The sequence below is a fragment of the Hippocampus zosterae genome, chromosome 10, assembly GCF_025434085.1.
Source record: "Hippocampus zosterae strain Florida chromosome 10, ASM2543408v3, whole genome shotgun sequence".
Lineage (NCBI taxonomy): Eukaryota > Metazoa > Chordata > Actinopteri > Syngnathiformes > Syngnathidae > Hippocampus > Hippocampus zosterae.
The window spans coordinates 12892912-12919078 of record NC_067460.1 but is presented as its reverse complement, the minus strand read 5'-3'; the positions used below and the strand labels follow the sequence as shown (position 1 = coordinate 12919078).

The 26167-nt window shown below is 41.1% G+C and overlaps 1 protein-coding gene across 2 annotated transcripts in view; it reads left to right on the top strand.

Annotated features, from left to right (window-relative positions):
• Positions 1 to 21413, top strand: part of LOC127608401 (neprilysin-like) — a 44398-nt gene extending 22985 nt beyond the window's left edge. For both annotated transcript variants that reach the window (XM_052077401.1, XM_052077402.1), the window contains 19 exons: positions 2557 to 2637; positions 4371 to 4466; positions 4530 to 4648; positions 4761 to 4823; positions 6008 to 6142; positions 7939 to 8040; positions 8141 to 8277; positions 8386 to 8479; positions 8597 to 8725; positions 9822 to 9920; positions 10017 to 10094; positions 10216 to 10319; positions 11358 to 11416; positions 12216 to 12335; positions 14347 to 14480; positions 14773 to 14838; positions 16735 to 16830; positions 17958 to 18034; positions 18792 to 21413. In XM_052077401.1, the coding sequence (XP_051933361.1) occupies positions 2557 to 2637; positions 4371 to 4466; positions 4530 to 4648; positions 4761 to 4823; positions 6008 to 6142; positions 7939 to 8040; positions 8141 to 8277; positions 8386 to 8479; positions 8597 to 8725; positions 9822 to 9920; positions 10017 to 10094; positions 10216 to 10319; positions 11358 to 11416; positions 12216 to 12335; positions 14347 to 14480; positions 14773 to 14838; positions 16735 to 16830; positions 17958 to 18034; positions 18792 to 18891 (1889 nt within the window). In that variant the 3' untranslated portion in view covers positions 18892 to 21413. The remainder of the gene's footprint in view (positions 1 to 2556; positions 2638 to 4370; positions 4467 to 4529; positions 4649 to 4760; positions 4824 to 6007; positions 6143 to 7938; positions 8041 to 8140; positions 8278 to 8385; positions 8480 to 8596; positions 8726 to 9821; positions 9921 to 10016; positions 10095 to 10215; positions 10320 to 11357; positions 11417 to 12215; positions 12336 to 14346; positions 14481 to 14772; positions 14839 to 16734; positions 16831 to 17957; positions 18035 to 18791) is intronic.
• Positions 21414 to 26167: the final 4754 nt, after the last annotated feature.

The window sequence follows — 26167 nt, the reverse complement described above, 5'->3', positions numbered from 1 at the left end:
ACAGGGAGGCCGGAACTGGGATCGGACTCACGACCTCTGCACTGTGAGGTCGACGTGCTAACCACCGGACCACCGGGACGCCCGCTTGTGGGCTATTTGGTCAAAAAGACATGGAAACAAGACCTTGAAAAAAAAATCACATTTTCAATTACAATTGCAATATTGATCGGGTGATGGAGAGGATCGTATTAGCTTTCAAAATAGTTCAGACCTCGACAAAACGCCATTGTGATTTAAAATCACCAGGGTTAATCCCAATCGCCCGGAACAAACATAAAATCCATTCTCAGATAAAAGCACACCCGTAAGGATAAGATGTATGTGTGTGTGTGTTGGAATTATACTACCGACTTGCAGTAGTTAAACGCTTGTACTAAGGCAGTCGCTGATCCGATCACACACTCGATGTGCTTGCCCTTTAGCTGCGCGGCCCGGCAAAGACGCCCTCTTGATTAGCATTTAACGAGCACATAAATAGCGCAAATGAAAATGGAATGAGTAAAAAGAAGTGCACCGGAGGCTTGCAAACGTAAAGCAAAAGGAAATAATGAAGCTCTTGATTGGATATTGAATTCAATTTCGACTGTTTTGGGTGCCGCGAAGGCAAATGAGTGCAGAGTGGAGAAATGACACACTTTGAGAGGCGATGTGTGGATCCATTTTTTCTTCATCTTCACGTCGGCTTTTCCTGAGCACCGCAGACGTAGACAGCGGTTGCACACCGAGGCGGCCTCACCGTGAGTTCTGTTCAGTCTTGTCACTTAGCTGCGTCATTGACAGGCTGTCCTTCGTGAATTGTTAATGCCATAGAATAGTATAGTGCTAATGAATAGTATTGTTGTTGAGGTGTTATGTCACCGTTTAAGCAAGATAAAAGCTATGTGAACGCAAATGGTGCCGCAACACATGTAGAGAGAAAACATACCTACTCACTGCCATGTTTACATTGTTCATTGCAGAAAAGAACTAACAAAACTGCTGATTAACAAACAAGTCAGTTCGGAAATTCTTCGTCACGTGTGTCTGCTCTTGGTATCAGCCAGTGCGCAAAGAAATTCATCCATCTGATGTAGTTCTCAGTGACCTTGTGAAATTAATACATTTAATTTTATTTTTAAATTTAAATTATTTCGTTTTCAAATGTCATTTTAAATTTTTAAATTATTTTCTCCATTCAAAATGTGCATCAGAGCAGCACAGTGTTCGACTGGTTAGTACATTGGCCTTACAGCGCAGAGGTAAAGGGTTCGATTCTGTGTGGAGTTTGCATGTTCTCGCTGTGCCAGGTTTTCTCCGGGTATTCCTGTTTCCTCCCACATTCCAAAAACATGCATGGCAGGTTAATTGATCACTCTAAATTGTCCTTAGTTGTGATTGCGAATGGTTGTTTGTCTATGTGCCCTGCGGCTGGCAACCAGTTCAGGGTGTCCCAACCTACTGCTTACACCCAGGATAGGCTGCAGCACGCCCCACGACCCTTGTGAGGATAAAACAGATCAGAAAATGGGTGGATGGATGGATGGATGGATGGATGGATGGATGGATGGATGGATGGATGGATGGATGGATGGATGGATGGATGGATGGGCAATTGAAGTTGACAGCTGACTGCATGTGCCACATGCAATAAAATGATGATGGAACACAGAAGACTGCATTTCGGGATCATTTAAATTTGGCTTTAATTCCATGAACACGAGAAGGACTTAAAAAGACTATTGACAGTTTTTTATGTATGCTACAACCACTCGAAATAAATCTTTGTGTGCCCTGTAGCTGTTCATTGATTTTATAAATGGAACACACTCTGGTTATTTTTTTATACATACAGGATTAAAAAAAATCTCTTACAGTCCTGTTGTAGTACATCGGAAAAAAAGTGGATATTTCTGTTTGAATATGATATATTAATATTAATCAATTAATATTAATTTCCATACTGAAAAATTTCCAATCAAGAGTAGTTACAACATTTCCTAGCCTAACTTCCCATGGAAATTAATGGAAAGCTTTTGTAAATTTACCAATATCGCAACTTTTTACCCCTCTTTTTTTAACCCACTTTTTGGAGGGTAATGGAAATGGATGCATGGGCTAATGGATACCTGGAGGTTAGCTCAAAATATTAAAAAAATCTTTAAATGGCGCTTTTCGGATTGCTACATCTATGGCAGGGGTGCCCAAACTTTTTGGATCGAAGATCTACTTTTCGATCAACTAACCTCCCGGGATCTACTCTTACTGGCACGCGTGCACACACACACACGCGCACGCTCGCCATGATGAGAAACAGCCTGAAACCTTTGGTGAAAATGAGACTGATAAGATGATTGGGGTGCAGTGTACATTAACAGAAAAAATATATTACTAACATGTACAAAGATACACAAATGGTTGTTGTTTTTTTTTCTCCTCAACACTCCTCGGATCTACTTGGGACCTGTCTCAGATCTACTGATAGATCAGGATCGACCTAATGGGCACCCCTGATCTATGGTATCCCTGCTGATTTGCCTCACTTTTGTCTTTTGTCTTTTTTTTTTTTTTTTTTTAAAGGTGTCCTTGAAAAAAATGTGGAGAGCGAAGCGGAAGCGCTCAGCAAGGCAAAGACCCTCTACAAGTCCTGCACCAATGACAGTGAGTGGGCCACCAATCGCTACTCTACATGTTTTGTTGTTCTTTTTTTGGCCAATGAGTAGTGCTATCAGGAAAAAACACCGTCATAAACTGTCATTAAATTTATTCATAAACAAAGACATTTAAGAATAAACTGACGGCTCAGCATCCCATTTGAACTCAGCTGTCAACCAAAAACTGCAAAAACCCTACTTTGAAAATCTAACAAGTTTGAAACACAATTTCATCCTTTAAAAAAAAAAAACAAACAAAAAAACCTTTGAAATCCTATTTTAAAACTCTAACTGTCAAGTTTTTCATATTGGTAGAGGGCCCAGAAAGCAGGGAGGCAGGAGGAGCAGGGTAGACTGAACAAAATACATTAAAAAAACCCTGCAGAAGTACACTGGAGAAACTAACTCAAATACATGAACAAAGTCCTGAAAACCACATGAAACTGGCAGAACTCAGGGAACTAAATGCAAGTAAAGTGACGAGATAAGAAGAAACACCAGGACAAGAAACCAAGGGTTGAGAGAGCTGATTGGTTAACGCAAGGGACCCGGATAACGAGAACAGGTGAAGACAAAAAAGGCACGAGGGAAGAAAACCAAGTGTAACCTGAACAAACACTAACCCAAATTGGAAATTGCTAACATTTGTTGAAAACTTTAAATCTTGAACTTAGTTTAAAACCCCAATTTAAAATGCTAATCCTCATCTAAATCCCAACCTTGAAGTTTGATATCCTACTTTGAATCCCTAAACCCGAATTTAAAACCTTGCTCAAATTTAAAACACTACTTTCAAATCCAAATCCGAGTTTAGAACCCTACTTTAAAACCCTGACCCTTATGCCAACCTTGAAGCAAGACTTAACTTTGGTTTGAAATCTTACTTTGAAACCTGAACCCCAGTTTAAAACCCCACTTAGAAACCCTAACCCTAGTTTAAAGACCCACTTTAAAACGCTAACCCTCGTTTGAAACCCTAACCCTAGTTTAAATCCCTTGTTTAAAACCCTGCTTTAAAACTTTAACCTATGTTTAGCTCCGGGCCTGGAGGGCCACTGCCCTGCCTGTTTTCCAGCTCTCCTGGCTGCAACGCCCCTGATTCAGAAGATCAGGTCATCAACCAGCTGTGAAGCAGCATGAGAACGATCCTGATTATTTAAATCAGGTGTGTTGCCAATGGGAGAGCTGGAAAACAGGCAGGACGGCGGCTCTTGAGGACCGACTTTGGACACCCCCGCCTTAACTCTAGTTCAAATGCCAAATTTAAAACCCTAACCCAAATTTAAAACCCTCATTTTAAATTCTTACCTTCATTCGAAAGCCCAATTTGAAATCCTGTGTGAATGTGACCAATTGGAGTTGATGCTCCTCAACCCTTAGCTGGATTCTCCTTCCACACGCCCGTAAATACACAAGCAGAATGCTGTGCTGTAGAAACCCCAACTCAGGTGGATGCCCGGGGCTACCGCCGCATCGGACTCACCCTCTGCATGCCCCGTCTTCCTAGTTGGAAATCACAGCAGTTAATAAACCATACTGTACAGGTATATACCCAGTTAAAAAAAAACACATCAATTTTAAGATTTCTGAAATTGAACAGGGAGATCCATGACAGATAAGAAGATACATTCCACAAAGTCTTCGATGTCACGGGCTCGTAGTCGGTGACCAACAATCTTGTCGTCACTCTGAAATGATCATTTTAAAGGACTGATTCATGTGCTTTTCCCCCCCCCAAAGGTTTAACTGAGCAAAAGGGAGGCACTCCTTTGCTCATGACACTACCTGATGTCTTTGATTGGCCCATGGCCGTGGACAACTGGGACACCGACTATGGTGGAGTACCTTGTGTTCTCTTCTTTGGCCGTATGCATGTTCTTATTGATTGTCTTTTGCCAGGTCAAACGTGGCGGGCGGAGGATGTCCTAGCTAAGTTGAACGCAAAATATCAAAGTCTACTCCTGGTCTCCATGTACGTTGACGTTGATGAAAGAGATTCCAAATCACACATCATTCATGTACGTGTGATATAATCCAAGCAACCACTGACTATTGACTCGCTCCCCGTCCGCACATCCATAAAAAATTGGGGTCAATTTTTTATAAATCAAAATGTCATCATTTTGGCAGTTTGAGCAGCAGCACAGTATGGGCGTCTGGTCCAAAGGTGCTTGCAATGGATCAAACGAAGAGGTGGGTGAAAAATGTTTGTTTCCTTTTTTCCATTTATCATTGTGTTCACTGATACGTAACCCGCCCCTAAAAAAAAAAAAACAGCTCCATGGTCAATGAGTCTGGCTTTCAGGACTCTGTGGGACCTAGGACTAAGAGTTCAACACCGCAGTGTAGTAGAATGCAATTTTCAAATCGCAAAGGCTGCAATTTAAAACCATTTTTTAAAAGCTTCAGATTGGTCAGTCTTAAGCTTTAATTTTCATACGTATGTACAGTTTATTGATGTATTATCTAGATAAGATCAGTACTTAATTCATTCAGTGCCATCCATTTTCACACCCTTTTGTTTGTCAGGCACCAGCTTCGGCCGACCTGCTAATTTGCCAGCTTTCATTAATGCTGATGGAAGGTCCGTTTCGCAGATGAAAAAAAAAGAAAAAAAAGATGATGCAGTCTAAGCAACTGCTAAAAAGTGACTGTAATCCGCCAACAAACTCAGGAAAGAAGAAGAAAAAGCACTGACAGCCACAGTAACTTGGTTTAGGTTTTACACAATTTACGGGGCACATCAATCCACCGGGGTCCGACAAGGTCAGCCCTGAGTCAGTTTTGTCTCAAAGGCACAAGCGCAGGACTGCCGATGCTCCCGTTACGTCAATGATCCGAGGTCATGCTTCAATCCAGACTATATGTGTGTGTGATGAGCACTGACAAGCTTTGCGCTGTTTAACTTGGGGTCATCTTTTAATGTTCTTTCTTTTCTGATCGCGACTCAGACAGAAACTATCGAGCTCATTCCCAGCTTCTGACTGGCCGCGGGTTTGGTTTGCCGCAACTCGCACTGCTCGATCGCCGTCTGGTCCATGACACTTCAGATTCAGATTCAGAAAACTTTATTTTTTTCTCCTGGGGTAATTTGGATTTAACAGGCACGCTCTGCACAAGAAACATGAAAAACAATGACGAACATGGGATAAAGTGCAAAGGGACTGTCGGTACTTGCCGTATGCACACCGCCCCGAGATCTAACATGTACACTAGGGAAGGAGAGGGAAAAAAAACATGCTCAAACTATTCTCTTCTGAGGATAATTTACGTCTTGGAGAAAAAAAAATCCCTGCACGTCAAGCACATAACTTGAACGTAAATCAGTGAGATCGCCTCGTTCACTCCTGCTCATCACGAATGTGATCACTCGACAGGCATGCCGGCTGTACGAGCTCTTTGCGATTGACCTGGTGAAGCTGATCCGCACGGACCGAGGTCTGTCCGTCAACGAGACGCTGATCAGAGAGGAAATAACACGGGTAATGGAGTTGGAGAGGGGCATTGCAGAGGTAAATCAGACTCCTGGCCGTGGGTCCAGTCAAAGATAATGTTCCAGCAGAAAGGCTCACGACATACGTGTGAGGAAGTCAGAATTTGACAGCTTTTTGAAAGCCCATCATTCCCTTATTCATGGTTTGGCAATTGATATTGGAGCAGTATTGCAAAATTTCAAGCTGGCAAGGGGTCTTTTCTGTCCCCAATTGCAGTTCAGCACACTGCTCCAATGCATAGTAAAATTGATGTAATCCATGCCAAGTTTCTCAAAGCAGGATCTGATCTTTCCCATCTGGTCATCAAGTAAATTGTTAACCTCTCTAATGTTTTTGTTCAGTGTACTTTACCTCCCCCAAAAAACAACATCAAACCGGTAACATTTCGTTCGGATCTTTTATGGTGGGTGGGCAGGGAAGTGAGACATTTGTTAGGTTCACACCAAACCGAATAATGTTTTTAGGATTCCAAATATGGTGGCCCGGTGGGGGCAAGTGGTTAGCGCATCGACCTCACAGTGCAGAGGTTCGATTCCAGCTATGGCCTTCCTGTGTGCAGTTTCCCCGTGTCTGCGAAGGGTTTTCTCCGGGTACTCCAGTTTCCTCCCACTTCGCAAAACCATGCATGGCAGGTTAACTGAGCACTCTAAATTGTCCCGAGATGTGGGTGTGAGCGCGGATTGTTGTTTGTCTATGTGTGCCCTGCGATTGGTTGTCAACCAGTTCAGGGTGTCGCACGCCTACTGCTGTAAGACAGCTGGGATAGGCTCAAGCACGCCCGCGACCCATGTGAGGATAAAGCGAATCACAAAATGGAGGGATGGATGGATGGATTGATTCCAAATATGCAGGCTCTGACAAAGTGTGATTACAAAAAAATGTTGATTCAAGAAAATCGCACCGACAAAGTATAAACTGAAATCGCTGGTCACAAGGAGCCAAGAATGACAAATGCACGAAACCAAAAACGCTCACAAAGGCAAGGTTAAATGGAACAGAGTAAACGCAAAACAAAATGTCAAAAATCCAATTTACACGAAAACAATCATGAGTAATAGTAAAACAACAAACTACTACTACAAACGAGAATCTATGAGCAAGTGAAATCGACTATGAATGCATTGTGAGTGTCGAAAACCACACTTGAAGCATCACAGTGAGCAAGGTCAATAATCCAACATGGAGAAGCAGAAGTCGGACTCCTTAAATACCCAGCCGAGCTTGATGGGGTAACGAGGCGCAGGTGCACCTGCTGGAGGGAAACACCCTTCACTCCAGATTACGTTCCAGCTGGAACACAATCAATCAAGATAGCCGTGACTAGCAACATTTAGATCTTGCTAGCAGGTTCAAGACGACACACTCCAAGCTTAAATCATAATGCACATACTGTTAAGGGCAATGAGTCTTCTTAAAGCACAAAATTATAGAAAGCTATTTTTCCTCATTAAAAATGACAAACACAATGAGTGTGTTTTGGGGGGAAGGAGACCAGAAAGGATTCATGGCATTTCCATTCATTTCACCGGGGAAGGAGTTTGACATGAGTGTCAGGTTTTGTGAAACTCGTCTCGTATCTCAAGGCACCGCTGGCTCACACACTTCACCTGACCTGCTCTCCACTACACCGCTCATATTCACAGGGCCGTCACGACTCCTATGCAGCCCTGACATTTACACAACTCAAGGGCGCCAGAGATGTTTGTTGTTCCTGGAACGGCACTGCAGCCAAGCTCATAGTTCAGAGGGACCAGGGAGTGGATAAATGGAAGAATGAGTTGACTTTCAACCGCTATCTCTCTTTCTCCCCGAAGGCTAACGATTCCCCGAGCATCTCTAATGATCGAGAGTTGCGTTACAACAGGATGGAACTCGGCGATCTCAATGCCAATTTCACCCTTGAAGTGGAATCGAGGGTAAACCGTTTACCTGGGACTGGCAATGTATCATTTCGTAGACCTTTTCATCCAATACGTTCTCCTTTTTGCTGCTAATGCTGGCGGATTTGTCCTGAAGCTGTTCAACTGGAGTTATTTCACCGCCCAGATAATGAATACCGTCAACATCACTGTCACAGACACAGAGGAGGTTATAAACTTAAGCCCCAACTATTTCAAAAAGCTCAACCCACTCCTGGCCAGATATACAAAGAGGTATGTGATTTGGAATAAAGACGATCACACATAATTGTCGTTCTCGGTGTTTTGGCGGAGGTTATTGACTGATGGTGGCTCTTTTGAATTCCTTCCTTCTCCTCACAGGGATGTGCAGAACTACCTGATGTGGCGTTTCGCTTCGCAGATGGTGGATCACCTGAGCAAAGCCTACAGAGACACGGGCAAATCCTTCAAAAAGGTACGGCGCCGGGATATCGGCAGAAAAATCCAAAGGATCTGATGTTGAATCTACATAGATCACTGCTCTGAGCGATTGCCTTTGCATGTTTAAGCGGCGTGTTGTATTCCTCGGCAGGCGATGCACGGCATGACGGCAGAGGAACCGGTGTGGCGTCAGTGCGCAGTATTTGTCAGTGGCGCCATGTACAATGCCGTAGGGCGACTGTACGTGCAGGAGGCCTTCTCCGATAACAGCAAAAAGATGGTCAGTCAGTCTGGGGTTTGATTTCACTCATCATCTACGGGCAAAATGAATGCTTAGAGAAAGGTCAATTGTATCGAGGGTTAAAAAAAACAAGTCTTAGATCTGAAATTACCGTTTTAAGACGGTGTTGGGTTTTGTAAGCAAAGGTTAAGACTATCTGAGCCACAAAGTAAGGCAATCTTGAGTTCAGGTTTAATATCAGGGTTTCAAGCCTTAGCTTGGGTTTCAAAATTAGAATTTTTCAATTTCAATTTCAAGTCTGGGTGAGGATTGTACATTTTGAATTTCAAGCCAGAATTACACCTTCAGTGTCGGGATTTCAAATGAAAATTTAATTCCAGTGTTAGGTTTTCAAGCCCCGAATTCAAACTTTGCAAAGTCTTAAAATTCATCTCTCGAGTCTCTTTGGGGTTCCAAGTTAGGATTTTAAATAACGTGTTGAACCAGAGGTCAGGGTTTTAAATGAGGCTTCAAAACCTGGGTTAGGGTTTGAACTTACATTTGGCCAGTAACGTGGTAAGATGTTAAATTGTACTTTATAGCATGTCAAGTTTCAATAGTTTTGATATATAAAAGGAAAAAATGTCAAACGCATCTTTGAAAGGTATCTCAAAAAACAAACACTCATACCCGCTGAGATCCACATGCTTGAGTGGGATGCGATGCACGAGATGACAGACAGAAAGATTTCCAATGTGCGTCATTATTGAGAAATGCGCAAGCACGCACCACCACTAAAAAGCACACCGTAAGATGATTTACAATTCGGGTGCTGGTGGCGGCTCGATTCCCCGAACCACTATTTCATACTTTCAGTCAGTTTCCCATTGCTCAAGACGTCGTTTTTCAGTATGTATTGTCATCATGACATTTTATTACATGTGTATGGCTTTTCATGTGATTCATGTTTTATTTTTGTTTTTTTTACTATGTTCCATTTTAATCAGAAACTTGACTGTGCTCGGCTGCCCCAAATCAGACATTCGAGATTGTTTTGACTTTGTTGCAAAATATGGCCCGAGTGAGAACACTTATCTGCTTGGCAATGAACGTGTGACAAATCAGAGACTTCTTTGACTGTCTCTTTCGGTCCAAGATGGAAGAGATGATCAGAGATATCCGAGAAGTCTTTATCAGTAACCTCAAGGAACTACCCTGGATGGATGCTGTCACCAAAAAAGCAGCGGAGGAAAAGGTATTGGGAACTATATATACACACACACACGATTTCATTTTTTAACTTTGGGATGAGTTGCAGAATTATTTCCAAAAAATCAATTCCTCTCATCAGGTTCGAGCTATCCGGGAACAAATCGGCTACTCTGACAACATCATGGACGACAAATACCTGAACGACGAGTACAAGGATGTGAGTGTGTGCCAAGATTTGTCAGCTTGCTGTAATTTTGACGCGCAATGGCTTCATCGTGGCTGCACGTTGATTTTCCTAAATTCTGATAGCTGCGCTCTGGCTTGTGTGTTGACGTTAGCTCAACTACAGCGCAGACGAGTTCTTTGAAAACATTTTGCACACGACAGCCTACAACAAGAAGAAAGTCCTCCAGAAACTCAGAGTGGAAGTCAACAAAAATGAGTAAGACGGAATTAATTCTGGATGCTTTCGTACAACCATTGGCAATGTTCCGTTTTTACACAAAGAACTGGACTACTACTTCTACTGCTAAGACTATTGTTGCCGGACATGTTCTTTCTTTTATTTTATTTTTTTTAAAGCACCCAAAGAATTAAAAACAACTGAGAAATGAATTCCAATGCTTGGAAGGTTTTTTTTTCATATTATATAGAGTGTCTATATCTAAATATTTGCTGTAATTCCGCCTTTACTACGACTACATTAGAAGCGTTTGAGTAGGTTAATTATAAACGACAATGTGTTCTCACTTTTGTACTGTCACAGAATTTGGGAAATGGAGCTCCCAAAACTGATTTAATAACAAAAAAGGGAACTCAAGGTTCATGGGAAAATCCAAATACCTGTACTAAATTCACAAAGTCGCCCCCGCACTTCCCCAAATGAAAAAAAAAAAATATAGATAAATAAATATGACATTACTAATATATGGAGGAACAACGACAAAACATACCATAGGTGTCAAACTCAGATCCTGGAGGGCCGCTGTCTTGCATGTTTTCCAAGTCTGCCTGTTGCACCACACCTGATTCAAATGAACAGGTTCAATGTCAGGCTTCCGCAGACCTTGCTTGATGATCTGATCTGATCTGATGACTGATAAAGTGAATCTGGATATTCATTTTTTTTGTTTGTTTTCTTAAATGTCAATAACGAAACAGTGTTAGGCAAAGGTGTACAAACATTTTTTTTCATAGAAAAATGATACTATTGATACAACGAGGCGCAAACTATTTTGTTCGTCTTTGGCCGAAACAACAAGTACAGTAGTTGAAAAACTGCATGAATGTGAAACGAAACTCAACATTTTTTTTGGAACAAAGCTATGGATCATGACAAAAGTTTGGGTTACTGTAGTAATCGCATTATAGCAGTGCTTCCTGTATTTTTTTCCCTTTTATGTATTTTAATTAAAGGCAGTAAGCGTACTCTCGTACCTTTTGATTACTTGACAGTCCTTTAACTTGTGCTCGTCCCCAGGTGGTTGTCGGGAGCAGCAGTCATTAACGCTTTCTACTCGTGGAGAAAAAACATCATAAGTATGCTTTGCCACTTTCACAAATACAGTCGAGAGCAAAAGTCTACACACCTGTATCAGATGTCTGTTTTTTCTGGAAGGTTACCTTGAAAAATGAACAAAAAAAATGTGAGAACAAAATGAATCATTTCAAATCTTTTTCCACCAGTGATGTGACCTGTAATGTGTCGAACTCAAGTGAAAACAATTAATTCCAACTCAGTTAGTGATTGCACACCTGTGCACAACCTCCTATGAGTAGTAATTTGGCTACTATATTTTGAATTAACCAGTGCCTCCGAATAACCTCAATTATTTGTTTGCACCAAATGTAGCTTTTAAGACTGAAGGTTCATGACACAATTTTCCATGTGCATTTGACATGTGTGTTTTGACAAGATGTAGTCAGTCTTGGATACAAGATGTGACTACAAAAATGTCAGGAAAAGCTTACTAGACCATCTGAAATGCGGTAATTGAAAAGGTGGCAGACAGGCGCTGACTTCCGTTGAATGGGAGTTTGAATGTGAGCTGTTTTTTCTAAACACAGCCGCATCCCCGGTTAGAAGATGGTGTCCTCATTAATGCAAGAAAATTAACAATTTTCTTCTGTTTTACTTCTGATTTATTATTTTTCAATTGACGTGTACGGTTTATAGGTCACGTTATAGGTGAAAATTAAGAATCTTAGTGTCATTTTTTAATTAATCGTAAAAGCATTTGAACAGCAGTGCATAGACTTTTTATATCCACTGTACCATGATTGAAATTGTCCATGTTGTTGTTTCTGCAAGTCTCTCTGTCTGTGTCTTTTCGGTTAGTCTTCCCTGCCGGAATCTTGCAGCCGCCGTTCTTCAGTAAAGGTCAGGCCAAATCTCTCAATTACGGAGGAATCGGCATGGTCATCGGCCACGAGATCATGCACGGCTTTGACAACATCGGTAGGTTGCTGTCCTTTGTTTGTTTTTCATTTTCGATCCACCTGTATTACTTTTTCCTGCTTAAGACATTTGTTGGACCACCTGTCGTGAAAGCTATCATGGTATTTATTAACTGAGGAGTCGATCACCTGTGTCATCTATATTTTCAGAGCAAAGTAGTATTAAAAAAAATAAAAAAAAAATAAACAAAGCAGTTGAATAACGTATTACCCGGTTCTAGTTATTCATTCATTTATTCATCTTCCAAACCGCTTTATCCTCACTAGGGTCGCGGGGGGTGCTGGAGCCAATCCCAACAGTCTTCGGGAACTAGGCAGGGGACACCCAGTATTGTTTGCCAGCCAATCACAGGGCACACAGAGACGAACAACCATGCACGCGCAATTTAGGGTGTCCAATCAGCCTGCCATGCATGTCTTTGGAACGTGGGAGGAAACCGGAGCACCCGGAGAAAACCCACGCAGGCCCGGAGAAAACATGCAAACTCCACACAGGGAGACTGGAGCTGGAATTGAACCCGGTACCGCTACACTGTGAAGTCGACGTGCAAACCACTGGACTACCGGGCCGCCCCTGGTTCTAGTTAGCAGATGATTGGCATTTAGTTTACAACCATGTTGTCTAGCGTCTGTATGCGACGTTGTCATGTTAAAGTTACATGTTCCTTTTTAAGACCGCGGATAGTACAGTAGGTTGGCGTCTCTCCCTCACATTTCTCATTTTCTGTTTCTGGTTGGACTGAACGACACAGAAAAATTAACGAATTGCATTTTTTTCCGCTCAATATTGCGATTCCAATTTAATGTGCGATTATTATTATTATTATTATTATTATTTTGCCTCACCCAAAGTTAGCTGGAATAGGCTCCAGCTCACACATGACCTTAATAAGGACAAGCCCTATAAAAACTGGTGGAACTGAATTTTTGAAATAAATCTACTTGTGCTCTGACTTACTCTCATCAATTCCTTCTCTCAAAGCTATGTGTTGTAATACCAACCAGGCATCTGGCTATGTGGCCTTCCTTGTACCCACGGGACGGAGCACGGGACCCGTACGTGTCTGCATGACCTTGTGGACCTTTAAGAAGGAACAATACTAAAATTTAAACATTATAAAAAGGAAAATCAATGGAATGAATGAATTTTCAGAGGGGCCTCGGTTTGTGCCTGAGTTGCTATCGCGGTGATCGGAACACCAATTAGGATGTAAATTGAGACGTGAGCCACACTGACAACTTGCGTTGATGCGGGTTTTATTTTGTCGAATGGCTGCACACGATGGAATAATCTGGATTTAGATGCTTGTTTTCATTAGATGTACAATATATTCGATTTAAAAACATTTATTTGGATCCAGGTGATTTTATTTCATGCACTTGATGAAACAACAGGCCCATTTTTCTTTCAGCGTGACACTAATTAACTCCTAATTACTTTAAATATTTGTATGAGGGAAAAAAACACGAATCAATGAGTGTAAAAAGAAAAAAGTAAGTACATCTATACATACTTTGTATGTAATTGAGGGGTAACATGTATTTTATGCCATTGCGTTTTTTTTTTCATTGCGTTTTTTTTTTCATGTGCATCTTAACCCTGGAGAAGCCACGGGGTCAAATTTGGCCCCTATAAATTCTGCTACTCAAATGCTACCTTTAAATCCCAAAGGGTCAAATTTGGCCCTAATCCTAAATTAGGATTAAAGCATAAAATATTTGAAAAAACATATTTGGGTATTCAGTGAACATATAGCAGTCAATGTAAAATTCATCACTTTCCAAAGAAGAAAAGGGTTCTTGGGTTCTCCAGGGTTAAAATGTCGTTTTTCAAGACCGCTGTAAACCAAAGACTCCCCTGAAGTATAAAAGTAAATAACATAATTCTGATTGAAATGCAAGAGAGCATCCAACATTGTGAAGTGCATTCATGCGGTATCTTTTGATTTTCGTCAGCTCTTGACTTTTTTCCATTTCTTGTCAACGTGATGTTTTTTGGTCTGTTTTGCCAGGTCGTAAATACGATAAAAATGGTGACCTGAAGGACTGGTGGACGGAGGACTCGGCTCAAAGGTTCTTGGAGCTGTCGGCATGCATCGTCGATCAGTACGCCAACTTCTCTTGGGACCTGGCCAATGGACTTAATGTACAGCCTCCCGAAAGTCTTGACTTCTCCCTTTTACTTCCAGCAGACGTTCCATTTCACATTTCATGTTTCTTCACACATTTACTTGCTGCCTCACGACGCTTCCATATTTTTCTGTTGACAGATTGCTAACTCCCCCGCGGTTGTTTTTTTTTTTTTCCTTGCCCGGCACGGTTTCCTTTTTAAAAACATTTCTTCCATCCCAAAGAAAGAAATCTGTTAAGCTGTCTGCTGAGTGAGGAAACAATTCTAGTCTGTTTACGCTGCGATCTCTGTGTTGCCCCTCCTCTAGCTGAAAGGTAACAATACCCTTGGGGAGAACATTGCTGATAACGGAGGAGTGCGGCAGGCCTATCAGGTAATGAGCCTGAAAACAAGGAATACTTTTGGGACACAATTGGGAATGTCTACTTCCCAATGTTAACTGAACATATCATACTTTTCAACTACTGCGTTATCTGGAGTCGAAAGTCAGATTCACACGTTCACATATTGATGCAAATTGGGACAAAATGCCAGCCTTTATTTGTAAAAATTTATTTTTCGGCATACGGAGGAACCTCGGTTTTCGTTTGCCCAAGTTTTGTTTTGTTTTGTTTTTTTCCCTGGTTTCGTTCAGCTGAAAATGGTCTGTTGCAAACTCATCTGCCCGCCCGCCTGATTCGGCTGCTCATTTCTTGGAATAGAGATCCACAAAAGGAATGTCATATGCATATGTGCCTTCTAAACAATAACCTCTCCTTCAAATTTCTGCCCGCTTCACCGTCATTCATACGCATCTACTTCTAGAGCAGTGGTTCTTAACCTGGGTTCGATTGAACCCGAGAGGTTCGCTGAAACAATCTCAGGGGTTTGACAGAGCCTCTGCCATGGAGGCTAAGACATACCCTACTCAACATGTCATTTAGTTATGACGTGCCTGCTTGGCCATCACTGGTTGGTTCATTTTGTGCACAAATAAAAAATTATACTTTATACTTACCGTATTTTCCATATTAAAAGCTGCACCTAAAAAGCCTTCCATTTTCTTAAAAGCTCACAGCACGCCTTAAAATCCGATGCGCCTTGTTATGGTTATTACGGTAATATGTCAACCCCAAAATGGCTCCTTGCTAGAGAAATGCTTACAACGCAGAGTTCAAACTTATGGTGATCGGGTTACGCAGTAATATGGATATAGAGCAGCGGCAAGAGAATTCAACATTAACGAGTCAATGTTATAACTTGCTGTTGGTTAAGTGAACTGTGTCACTGCTTCATTAAATAAGGTTACTGACATCCAATCGTTCTATTGGTGTTTCTATGAACGTAGCTTCACCGAGTGGATGCATTGTAGATTGCGTCTTATAACGGTGCGTCCAATATATGGGAAAAAATTACAAAATAGGCCATTCATTGAAGGTGCGCCTCATAATCCAGTGCGCCTTTTAGCGTGGAAAATCTGGTATACTAATTGTGTTTACTTTTTTCTGTTTTTCATAAATGTGCTTTTTTATGTCTTGAATTTGTAAATAAATAAATAAAAATCTGTTTGTTTGTTTTTTCAGTCATGAAGGATTCGGTGAATATGCGAATGAACTGGTTGGGTCTTGTACCTATAACGAGGTTAAGAACTACAGTTGTAGAGTCTTCAGTCAAATGTTAAAGTGATGGTGACAAAAAAGAAAACGAATACTAAAATGAATACAACTAAACTAAAGCAAAACCTTTTCGAAAATGAAAATCAATAATAGAAACAAGCAAATCCACTCTAAAAACTTCTTCAGAACTAACTGAATTTAAAAAAAAAAAAGTTGAAATAAAAAGTAACTATAGCGGAAACCCTGAATTATTATCACCCTACACTGGAACGGATTCATTGGATTTGCAATAGTTCCTGTGTGAAATATTGCTTCAGTTTTAGTATGATTTGGTTTTAGTCCGATTTTTGGAATTGGACTAATCATACAAACCAAGGTTCCACCGTACAGTATTCCCGTAACTTTATCGCGGGTCATTGTTTGTGCAACCAATATAACGCTGACTCTTTTTTGGTGGGTGCATCTGTCTATCTCCGAAATTATTACATTGCCAAAGTCTGTGGTATATTGTCTTTTTGGGGGGATTTTACTGGATGCTTACTTCCTGTAATGACCTCACATGTGAGCGCCACTATTTTTGGCCATTTATTGAAGGCTATGACTTGAGAAAATGCCATAAGTGTGATGTTTCGAGTTGTATTAGATAACGTACATATTTTGTGTGGTGTGTGCAGGCCTATAAGAACTACGTGAAAAAACACGGGGAGGAGCCTCTGCTGCCAGGACTCGACCTTAACCATGATCAACTCTTCTTCCTCAACTTTGCTCAGGTAGCAGACGATGAATTATTTGGTGGCTGATTTGATAAATCATTAGCATCATCATCATTATTATTATTATTATTATTATTATTATTATTGTTATTGATTCCCTATATTTAATCAAATACATTTCATCCAATAGAAAATGGATGGATGGATTATGAATGTGAAAAATGCATTCAATGTTTATGAGTAGCGGCCCGGTAGTCCAGTGGTTAGCACGTCGGCTTCACAGTGCAGAGGTACCGGGTTCGATTCCAGCTCCGGCCTCCCTGTGTGGAGTTTGCATGTTCTCCCCGGGCCTGCGTGGGTTTTCTCCGGGTGCTCCGGTTTCCTCCCACGTTCCAAAAACATGCATGGTAGGCTGATTGGACGCTCTAAATTGTCCCTAGGTGTGAATGTGAGTGTGGATGGTTGTTCGTCTCTGTGTGCCCTGCGATTGGCTGGCAACTGATCCAGGGTGTCCCCCGCCTACTGCCCGAAGACGGCTGGGATAGGCTCCAGCACCCCCCGCGACCCTAGTGACGATTAAGCGGTTCAGAAAATGGATGGATGGATGAATGTTTATGAGTATTTTCTGACCATTTATCCATTTTCTATACTGCGTATCCCCACTAGTCTCATGAACACAGCCTGGATTTGAAGACCAGAGCAGATGTGTTAACCAGTCAACCACTGTGCCGCCTGAAATTATAGTGACATTTTTAAAGTTCAATTACATATATACTATTTGAAAGTATAATTTGTAAATGTTTTCCCATGGACTCAGATAAGTAAAGGAGCATGGATAAACCCCCATTGCAAAAAGAGAGCTTGGCATGTAAGGTTAAGTGACCAAATGACTTGATTACTGTGAATAAAAAGGTCAATCAAGCAATAAAATATTGTAATTACAGCATTTAAACATATAGTGATGTCTAGGATTAAATGTACTCTTTAATGATTAGAATTAAAACATGAATTAGTCTATAGTACATGTTTTAAAAAAGTTTTTTCTGTCATCTTCCATATACGAGTAAAAATTTTAAGAAGCCCATCCCAAATAGATGTATTCTTAACATTTTCAGGGACAGTGGTTACTGCAGTGGACAGTTTATCAGGTTACAGGAAAGGGTTAATGTTTCTGTCTGTGTCAGGTGTGGTGTGGAACGCGGCGACCAGAAGATGCTTTGAGCTCCATCCAAGTCGATCAGCACAGTCCAGGGAAATTCAGGTACATGTCAAGGTTATCGGAGTTAACTAAAAAAACTCACCAACAATAACTGAAATTGAAAAAAAAAGAGAAAATATTTGTTCACGAAATAAAATAAATATGCAAATGTTTAAAAAAAATAAAAACAAATACAAACGAAATGTTACATTTTTAAAACAAACTAAAGCTAACTATAATTACAGCGAAAATATATCTATGTTGTCTTTGGTTGTTTATATCATACACGAGCTTTCAGGGTTCACATTAAGTGTATTTATTTTCGTATCACTGTACATCTTTCCAGAAGAAGGAACCTTAAAGAGTCGCGTGGGAATTATGGTTTACTTTCTTACATGACACTCATTTGATTTTTTTAAAATCTTGCACTCAACAGATATTCCTTACTAGTCTCACACTAAAACAAATTTTTAAAATTTAAAAATTATCAGGTGTGCCACGGTAAATTAGCCAAATATCCGTTTTTTTGTTGTTGTTTTTTTACCAAATATAGTTTCTCCAAAAAACAACGATGCGTTAATTGATCTATGTCATCCACGTAATGTACATAACGAACCTGTTTATCGAATTTTTTCTTTTTTTTTATGAAACGTTTTGCTCAGTGATGTGCCGTGAATTTTTCTCCAATGTAAAATCTGTGCCTTGGTTTAAAAAAAAAGTGACACACTGCAATAGAAAATGAACAGAAAAAGACAAGAACTCACCAACCCATAAATATTACACGCGTGTGTGTTTGTGTGTGTGTGTCTGTCTGTCTCAGGGTGTTGGGCTCCCTTCAGAACTTCCCAGAGTTTGCCAATGTGTACAACTGCAACAAAAGCAGCTACATGGTCTCGGAGAAGGTGTGCCGCGTGTGGTGATCCACCAACCTCGGTGGGCCTGTGCAGACTTCCTCCTCGGTCCTTGGATCTCACACGGGAAGTCAAAGCTGCCCCATCTGGCCGGAGCGTGGCTGCCACGTGTGCAATTCCTCGGAGAATAGCAGCACTGACTGGAAAGCTCCTCAAACAAACGGAACACTGACACCTCTGCGTTTCATCAAGTGAGCGTCACTGCGGTCCGCACTGGATACATCCAACAATCTGTCTTATTTTTGATTGCATTTAAAGAATTTTTTTGTCTTCTGTACTATACAGGGGTTAATGTATTCCAACCCACTGGCTTCTAAATACACCAAACGCCCACTTACACTCATAGAAGAGGGCTGAACCACTCTGCTGTTATGTAGGACTATCTTCGGGCTTCATCTCGTGTACCTTCTCTGTTAGTACACACTGTGTTTTAGCTAAATTATTAGAGGACAATATGATTATATTTTGGCAAAAGGAGCCTCAAATATGTAACCTGCTATCTACTCTTCCTGAATTGTGAGGTGAGCAATGAGTAGGCGTACGACGTTTATTACCAGTACAGTCCTGTATCTGCAGTACATTCGACGATGGCGAAGACCCTCTCACCTGTCAACTGAAATGACAATCGACATGTTCAGTTTCAACGGTTCCATGGGTGGTTTTGTCACCACGACGACTGCCTGCTGTATGTCACACAAATCACAATGCCTTATATGACCTGTGGTGCCACTCTTAGGGGGAAAAATCAGTTGTTAGGAGAGCTCACGTTCCAGAGTCAGCAAGCGTTGTTGTGACTTCTATGGAACCAAACATACCAAGAACATTTCCGTGAAATTTTAGAGAATGGGATTTTGGTTAGGATAAGATTAGATGGTTAGGAACAAGGTTAAGTTTTAGGAGTATGCTCCGGGCATTGAATCAATCACCACTGTTTGAAGATGTTTCCTTTCTCAACCAAACATACTTCGTTAGGTCATGAGCCAATAGTGGATGCCTGGTAAAAAAGTATTTATCCAGAACGTTCGAAGCACACCCCGGCTGGCCAAGAATACTTTCACTCTTTTGGGAGACAAAATAACTGCGGCGACAATACCTCTGCATCCTTAGGTTCCCACTCCGATACTTTGTCGAAAGCTGTCTTTGATGCATTTACTGATGAAGCCAGAATCGTCTCCTAAAACAACCAAAGCGGTCCAGTTGGGATAAATTCACTCCCTTGAGAGTTCGACGACCTGGATGATTGAGAATATTCACAGGTGAGTTAAGGAGGAGTTATGGAGTAGGGCTAAGCGGTTAGGAGTAGGTTAGGGTTCAGGGCTTGGATTAGCGGATCCGACCGAACCTTCCCAACCAGAATGCGTCGCTTGCAGTGAGACTGAATTTGTCTGAAAAGTACAAATATATCTTTGTTTGTCTGTTTATGCCAGTCACCTAAGGCATAGTTTTGCTTCATTTTAATTTCATCACCCGGGGGTTTCATATCACAGTTTGACAGGCAGAACAATTTCAATGTTCTTGCTTCAGATGGCAGATATTAGAATAAAACTGCGGTGCCATTCATACGACAGAATAAAGGCATGGATTCCTGCGAGTATATCCGCTCTGTGCGCAATTAAATCAATTTATAAGCGATTTGAGATAAGATTGTCATTTAAGAATTCGCCACAGGGCTTAGTTACTGGGTTAGGGTTTTGAGTCAAGTTAGGGTCAGCATTATTAATTTGATGGATTTATGTGTTCATAACAGAGCAAGAAAATATGTTTTTCAGAGGCTCTTTCATCATATCGACAAAATATTTTATTACCTAACGGCAATCCAAGAGGAGGACTTTAACAGCATTGTAACGCATTTACTATTTTTCTTGTTAAAAACAAACAAACAAACGAATAAGCGCATAACTTTCTTTCATGAACTTGGTGATGGTTTTGTTGCCTGTGGGGAGAGGGGCTTGTGTTTAAAAGGTCACAACATTAGGTACACTTGCAAGGTGGAAGAGGATCAAATATGAGCTGATGTTCAAAACAGAGCATTATAACCACCGCAAAGGCCAAATATTTGCGGCATTTCTTGTGTAGTGTCTGACTTATCTACCATTTAAAGGTGAGGAAAAGAGAGTGAAGGATTATTTTAGACATGGAAAAAATGTGTGTACCGTAATATCCAATTTGTTGGATTTTCCATTTGTGTATCTGTTGGCAACTTGGAATCTCTTCTAAGATGCATGCCATTATTTGTGGAAGTGTTTTTTTTTCGGGGTTGGGGTGCGACTTTTCTTATTCACATGTAATTGCAGGTTGCAATACAATAACACAAAGTCCTTTGCCTTTTGTAAAGAAATCATTCTAGACATTTCAATGTTTTTTTCTTTTATCCGTTCACAAAATCGTTCACTCAGGCTTTCTTTCTCTGAGCCCTGTTTCGCCGGTAGAAAGATATACCTCAGTTGCCTGTATTTCCATATTTTATACAAACATAACCATCGTCTTGTAGAGCATTTTCTTCCCATTTCAAAATAAAATATTTCAACGATTGTGGGTGAGGTCAGTTATTACTGTGTGTGTAGTCTGTGCTGGTAAGCATCCATCCATTTTCTGAGCCGCTTTAGCCTCACAAGGATTGCGGGGCATGCTGGAGCCTATCCCAACTGTCTTCGGACAATAGGCAGGGGACACCCTGAACCGGATGCCAGCCAATCGCAGGGCACACGTCAACGAACAACCATCCACACTCACAGCGAGAGACAATATTGAGTGTTCCACTAACCTGCCATGCATATTTTTGGAATGTGAGAGGAAACCGCAGTACCCGGAGAAAACCCACGCAGGCACGGGGACAACATGTAAACTCCACACAGGAAGGCCGGAGCCGGAATTGAACCCGGTACCCCTGCACTGTAAAGGGTGAGCAAACACCTTGAGCTTCCTTTCAAAAGAAGTCAAAAGGCATGAAAATGATTAATGCTTTTTGGAGTGATAACCAGCAGATGATTCATTTTGGTCAATGTCGAAAAAAAAGTTAGTCCATCCATCGATCCATCTGGAATGTAGTGATTCTTGTTTCTGCTAAGCCTACAAGCTGGTATGTTAGAAAATATGAGCTGATTTGCATTGGGCTCTTTGCACTAAATGCCGTGACATCATGTCTGCTGGAGATTTTTTTTGCGAAGGTATATTCACACCAAAATTGAAGCATACTGCATAACAGCTATGTACCTGTGAAGTGTCAATGGTGAATTCACATGAGCTGTCGCAGCTGCAATCTGCCCTGCTCATCAACACGCCAGCCGCTAATCAAACTTTGACTGTCAGGCGGTGTGACATCGTCGCTGGCTTAGCCCAGGGCCGTAGCTCGTCACTCATTAACGTAATCGTTTATATAAACTTCAAATGCAATATTGTACATTGTACATGACATAATCCATATTCGCAGAGCACACATAGACAAACAACCATTTGCTCTCATAATCACCCTTAGAAATCATTGAGAGCATTCAATCAACCAACCGGACATCTTTTTGGAATGTGGGAGGAAACCGGAGTACCTGGCATAGATAGACACACACACGCACACACACATAAGCAACATGCAGTGCAATACAATTCATCATCAGTAGTTTCAACCATGAGCCAGATGAGCGCTACTGTACATGCATACAGTAGTCGTAGTGCTCAAGTCAAGATATGTTTAGCATGCAAACACTGATGGTGACCTCCTGTCATGAGTGTGCAGAAACATTGACATCCGCTGTGAGAATTCTCACTACCCACACAATCCTGCTGTCAGTAGACATACACACATATGCACACACACACACGCATACCCACACACACACACACACACACACACACACACACACACACACACACACACACACACACACACACACACACACACACACACACACACACACACACACACACACACACACACACACAAACGTGCATGCATGGGTTTGCGTATTTGTGCGTGGGATACTGAGTATTCCAATAGGCAATTCTCACTCTGTTTTATGCATTTATCACTGACACACACACACAAACACACACACACAGATGCCAATAATACACACGGGGTTGGAATTCTCCTGAGTGCTTCATGTGAGATGAAACCACACTGATGCACTCTTGACCCAAAGTGGAGGGTTTTCACTGTCAAAGGCTGATGATAAACACCAATTCTGCTTTTATGTCTCTTCGCAGCCACACATCTATCTATGTAAAATGTTCTGCTTACTCTTTATTATGACGGTGTTATGAGTGGGCAAGCCTCCAGTGGGGCTCAGCACTGATTCCAAGATGTTGGGTAGATTGGTTGGGACAAATCAAGTCAAAATTGGCGATGATAAAGTAATCTTGTTTTTATGTCATTGCCTTAATGAAAAATGTTTTTTTTCATTTAATACTTTAGTTTCGTGAACTACCTTGGCCAAAAGATGTCTAAAGCTCAACTTCTCATTTCTGACACACAAATTTTAAAAAAAATTGTCTAGATTTCAAGAAATTGATGATTCACTGACTGACTGGAACAAGGACTCATTTTTGAAGGCTGACTCTTAACGACAGCAGAATTACCCAAGACTTATCACAGTATTTTTTGTGGTATTTTATGCCTTTTTGGGGGGAGGGGAAGGGGAGAATTTAACCGCCCAAGTTTCCATGAAGCAATAACGTTTGTCTTGGAACACTAAAGCCAGAGCAAGCTTGTGTTGTGCCAATGAACTCAAAAGATGAGCAAGAGGACATAATTATCTCACAATTTGCGTTCTTACTTCTCAGTTTGTGGATCTCCTTGCCCAGAACATGATTTTCTCCAAAGTAAACCTTCTCGTTGAAACACCTTTTAACTCCACTTGGGAAGTTCGGTAACGTGTCAGGAATAGCGTTCCGGACACGAACTACTACTTTGTGCGCATGGACGACTACATCGTGGGCAAAAATAATTAGGAAGTTGAAAGTAGTTAACGCATGCGCACCAATTAGCCGTGACTTCTTGTGGGTCACTTGAATAAGAAAATCGAACGCACCTTCTCTCAAAGTTGAAAGGATGAATTAAAGCTATGAACATTGTGGAAAAAGACAGCATAATCAAATTTTATTCTAGGCCTGGGATGAGTTACGACGACTTCATTTGATATCTGAACGCTTACAACAAAAGTATGAATTACAAGCGCAACATTTGACTCTTTTATAGTACGTTGACCTTTTGTATTTGAGAAATTGTACAACAAAGGAATTTTCAAGTGTAAAAAAAGTTATATTTTGATAGTTGCCCATATCTTTTTGTATGCATTGATAGAAAACAGTACTTATTGTGCAAAATACGTGATCACCAGTGATTAATTCAAATTAAATCACTTCTTTTGTAAGCAAGTGACTTGACTTGGCTGAGATTTAATTCCTTTGCAGTTTTGTCAACAGAAGCACATAAAACCCAACCAAACATCTTATGACGTGAGGGCTTATTAACATTCTCGTTAAACTAATGCTGAGGGGGATAAGGGAAGGAGAACAAAGAAATGAGGAAAGATGAGGGGGAGAAGTGAGGAAGTATGGCGTAAATGGGCCAACGCTTTGCTCTTGTAAGAATGACAGTTCTTGCCTCCTTCTTGTCTCTCTCATGCCTCACATCCTAATTTGTCCCAATAATCAATCCCGCCTGGTAATTGCACAGAAGCAACACGCCCGTCCTCGTTTCCACGCACCAATACCTCAGCAGCCAATCAACCGCATTAGCATGTGCATTATACTGCAGAAGGAGAAATTTTGAATGGAGAAAAGTAAACTGGTGGGGGGGAGTCGACACACCCCTGTTCAAATGCCAGGTTTTAGTGAGCCTTCATCCCCTAATGAACACCAGGCAGCATGACTGAACACTGCCTTCTGGGTCATCAATAGAAGTTGACAGTAGCTGCAGCAAGTCACATGACCTAAGATCACTTGATTCGTTTATCGGCAAAACAAAAAATGAATTTTAAGTTGAAACTTAATTCGCTCACCTTCCAGTTTGTTTATTTATTTATTTATTTATTTATTACCCGTACGTTCTAAAAATACGGATTCTTCTGCAGCAGTAAGGCAGACAACTACTATATCTCTACATAATTAGTGTAACATACAAAAGATGCTTTCTCACTGAAGCCGCTTTCATCCTGTCTCGAGGAAATTGAGACCTTGGATGGTAGTAAATTACTTCAATTTCAATAAAAAGACGACAAGCGAGAGTGTTTGGTACCAGTGGCCCTTGTACATCCCATCCTGCGGACTTATCTGAAGCTAACAGTCTCGAACTTGGGTCTTACACTGGACAGTGACTTTAAATTAGTGCCGTTGTTCAATCCAGCTTCTTTCATCTTCGTCAGCTGGCTAAAGTAAAGCTTCTCCTTTCTTAAGAGCGCTTTGCAACAGTCATTCATGCCTTCGTCAGATCTCGGCTGGATTTCTGGAATGCACTTTACTTTGGAGTCAACCAGTCCTCCATGAAGCATCTCCAGTTGGTCCAGAATGCTGCTGCTCGCCTCTTGACTGGTACACGTTAAGAGGGAGCATGTAACGCCTACTCTGGCATCACTTCACTGGCTCCCTATACATTTTAGAGTTCTTTTTAAGATCCTAATATTTGTTTTCAAGTCTTTTAATGGCCTTCCCCCATTTTACTGAGCTCCTCTGCCCCGACACACCTGCCCCATGCGTTAGGTCTGCAGACCAGACACTATTAGAGGTGCAGAGAACTAAGCAGAGGCTCAGAGGGGTCGATACTTTTCCGTTGCTCGTCCTTCTCTTTGGAATGACCTCCGGCAAAATGTTCGGCAAGCTTCCCCACTGCGCATCTTTAAAACTTGTCTAAAAAAATCTAACACATTTTTATTCTTTGGCTTTTGACTCAGCATGAGACTTGATTTCTAGTTTTACTGTCTTTTTTATTAATTTATTGTTTTATTGTATGAATTATCTTTGCTCCATTTACAGCGCTTTGTATACAGCGGTGGTTGTTTTCAAGTGTTCGATGAATACAGGTGAGTTTAGTGTAAAATATTTCATGTCTTTATAATATTACCTATTTCTGCTGGCAAGTGTGCTCCAAATGGTAGTATCTAAATATAATGTATTGTCTAAATGTGTATTCAAGTCACCTGTCAGTTTCTTTTTCCATACGTAGATATTTAGTAAGTGTTTACCTTGTCGATATGCTGCTGTGACAATAAGTCTTACCTCACTTTATGTTGCGGTGTGGTGAGTTTAATATATCTTTATTTATACAACGCTTTCACAAATGTTACATGGATGA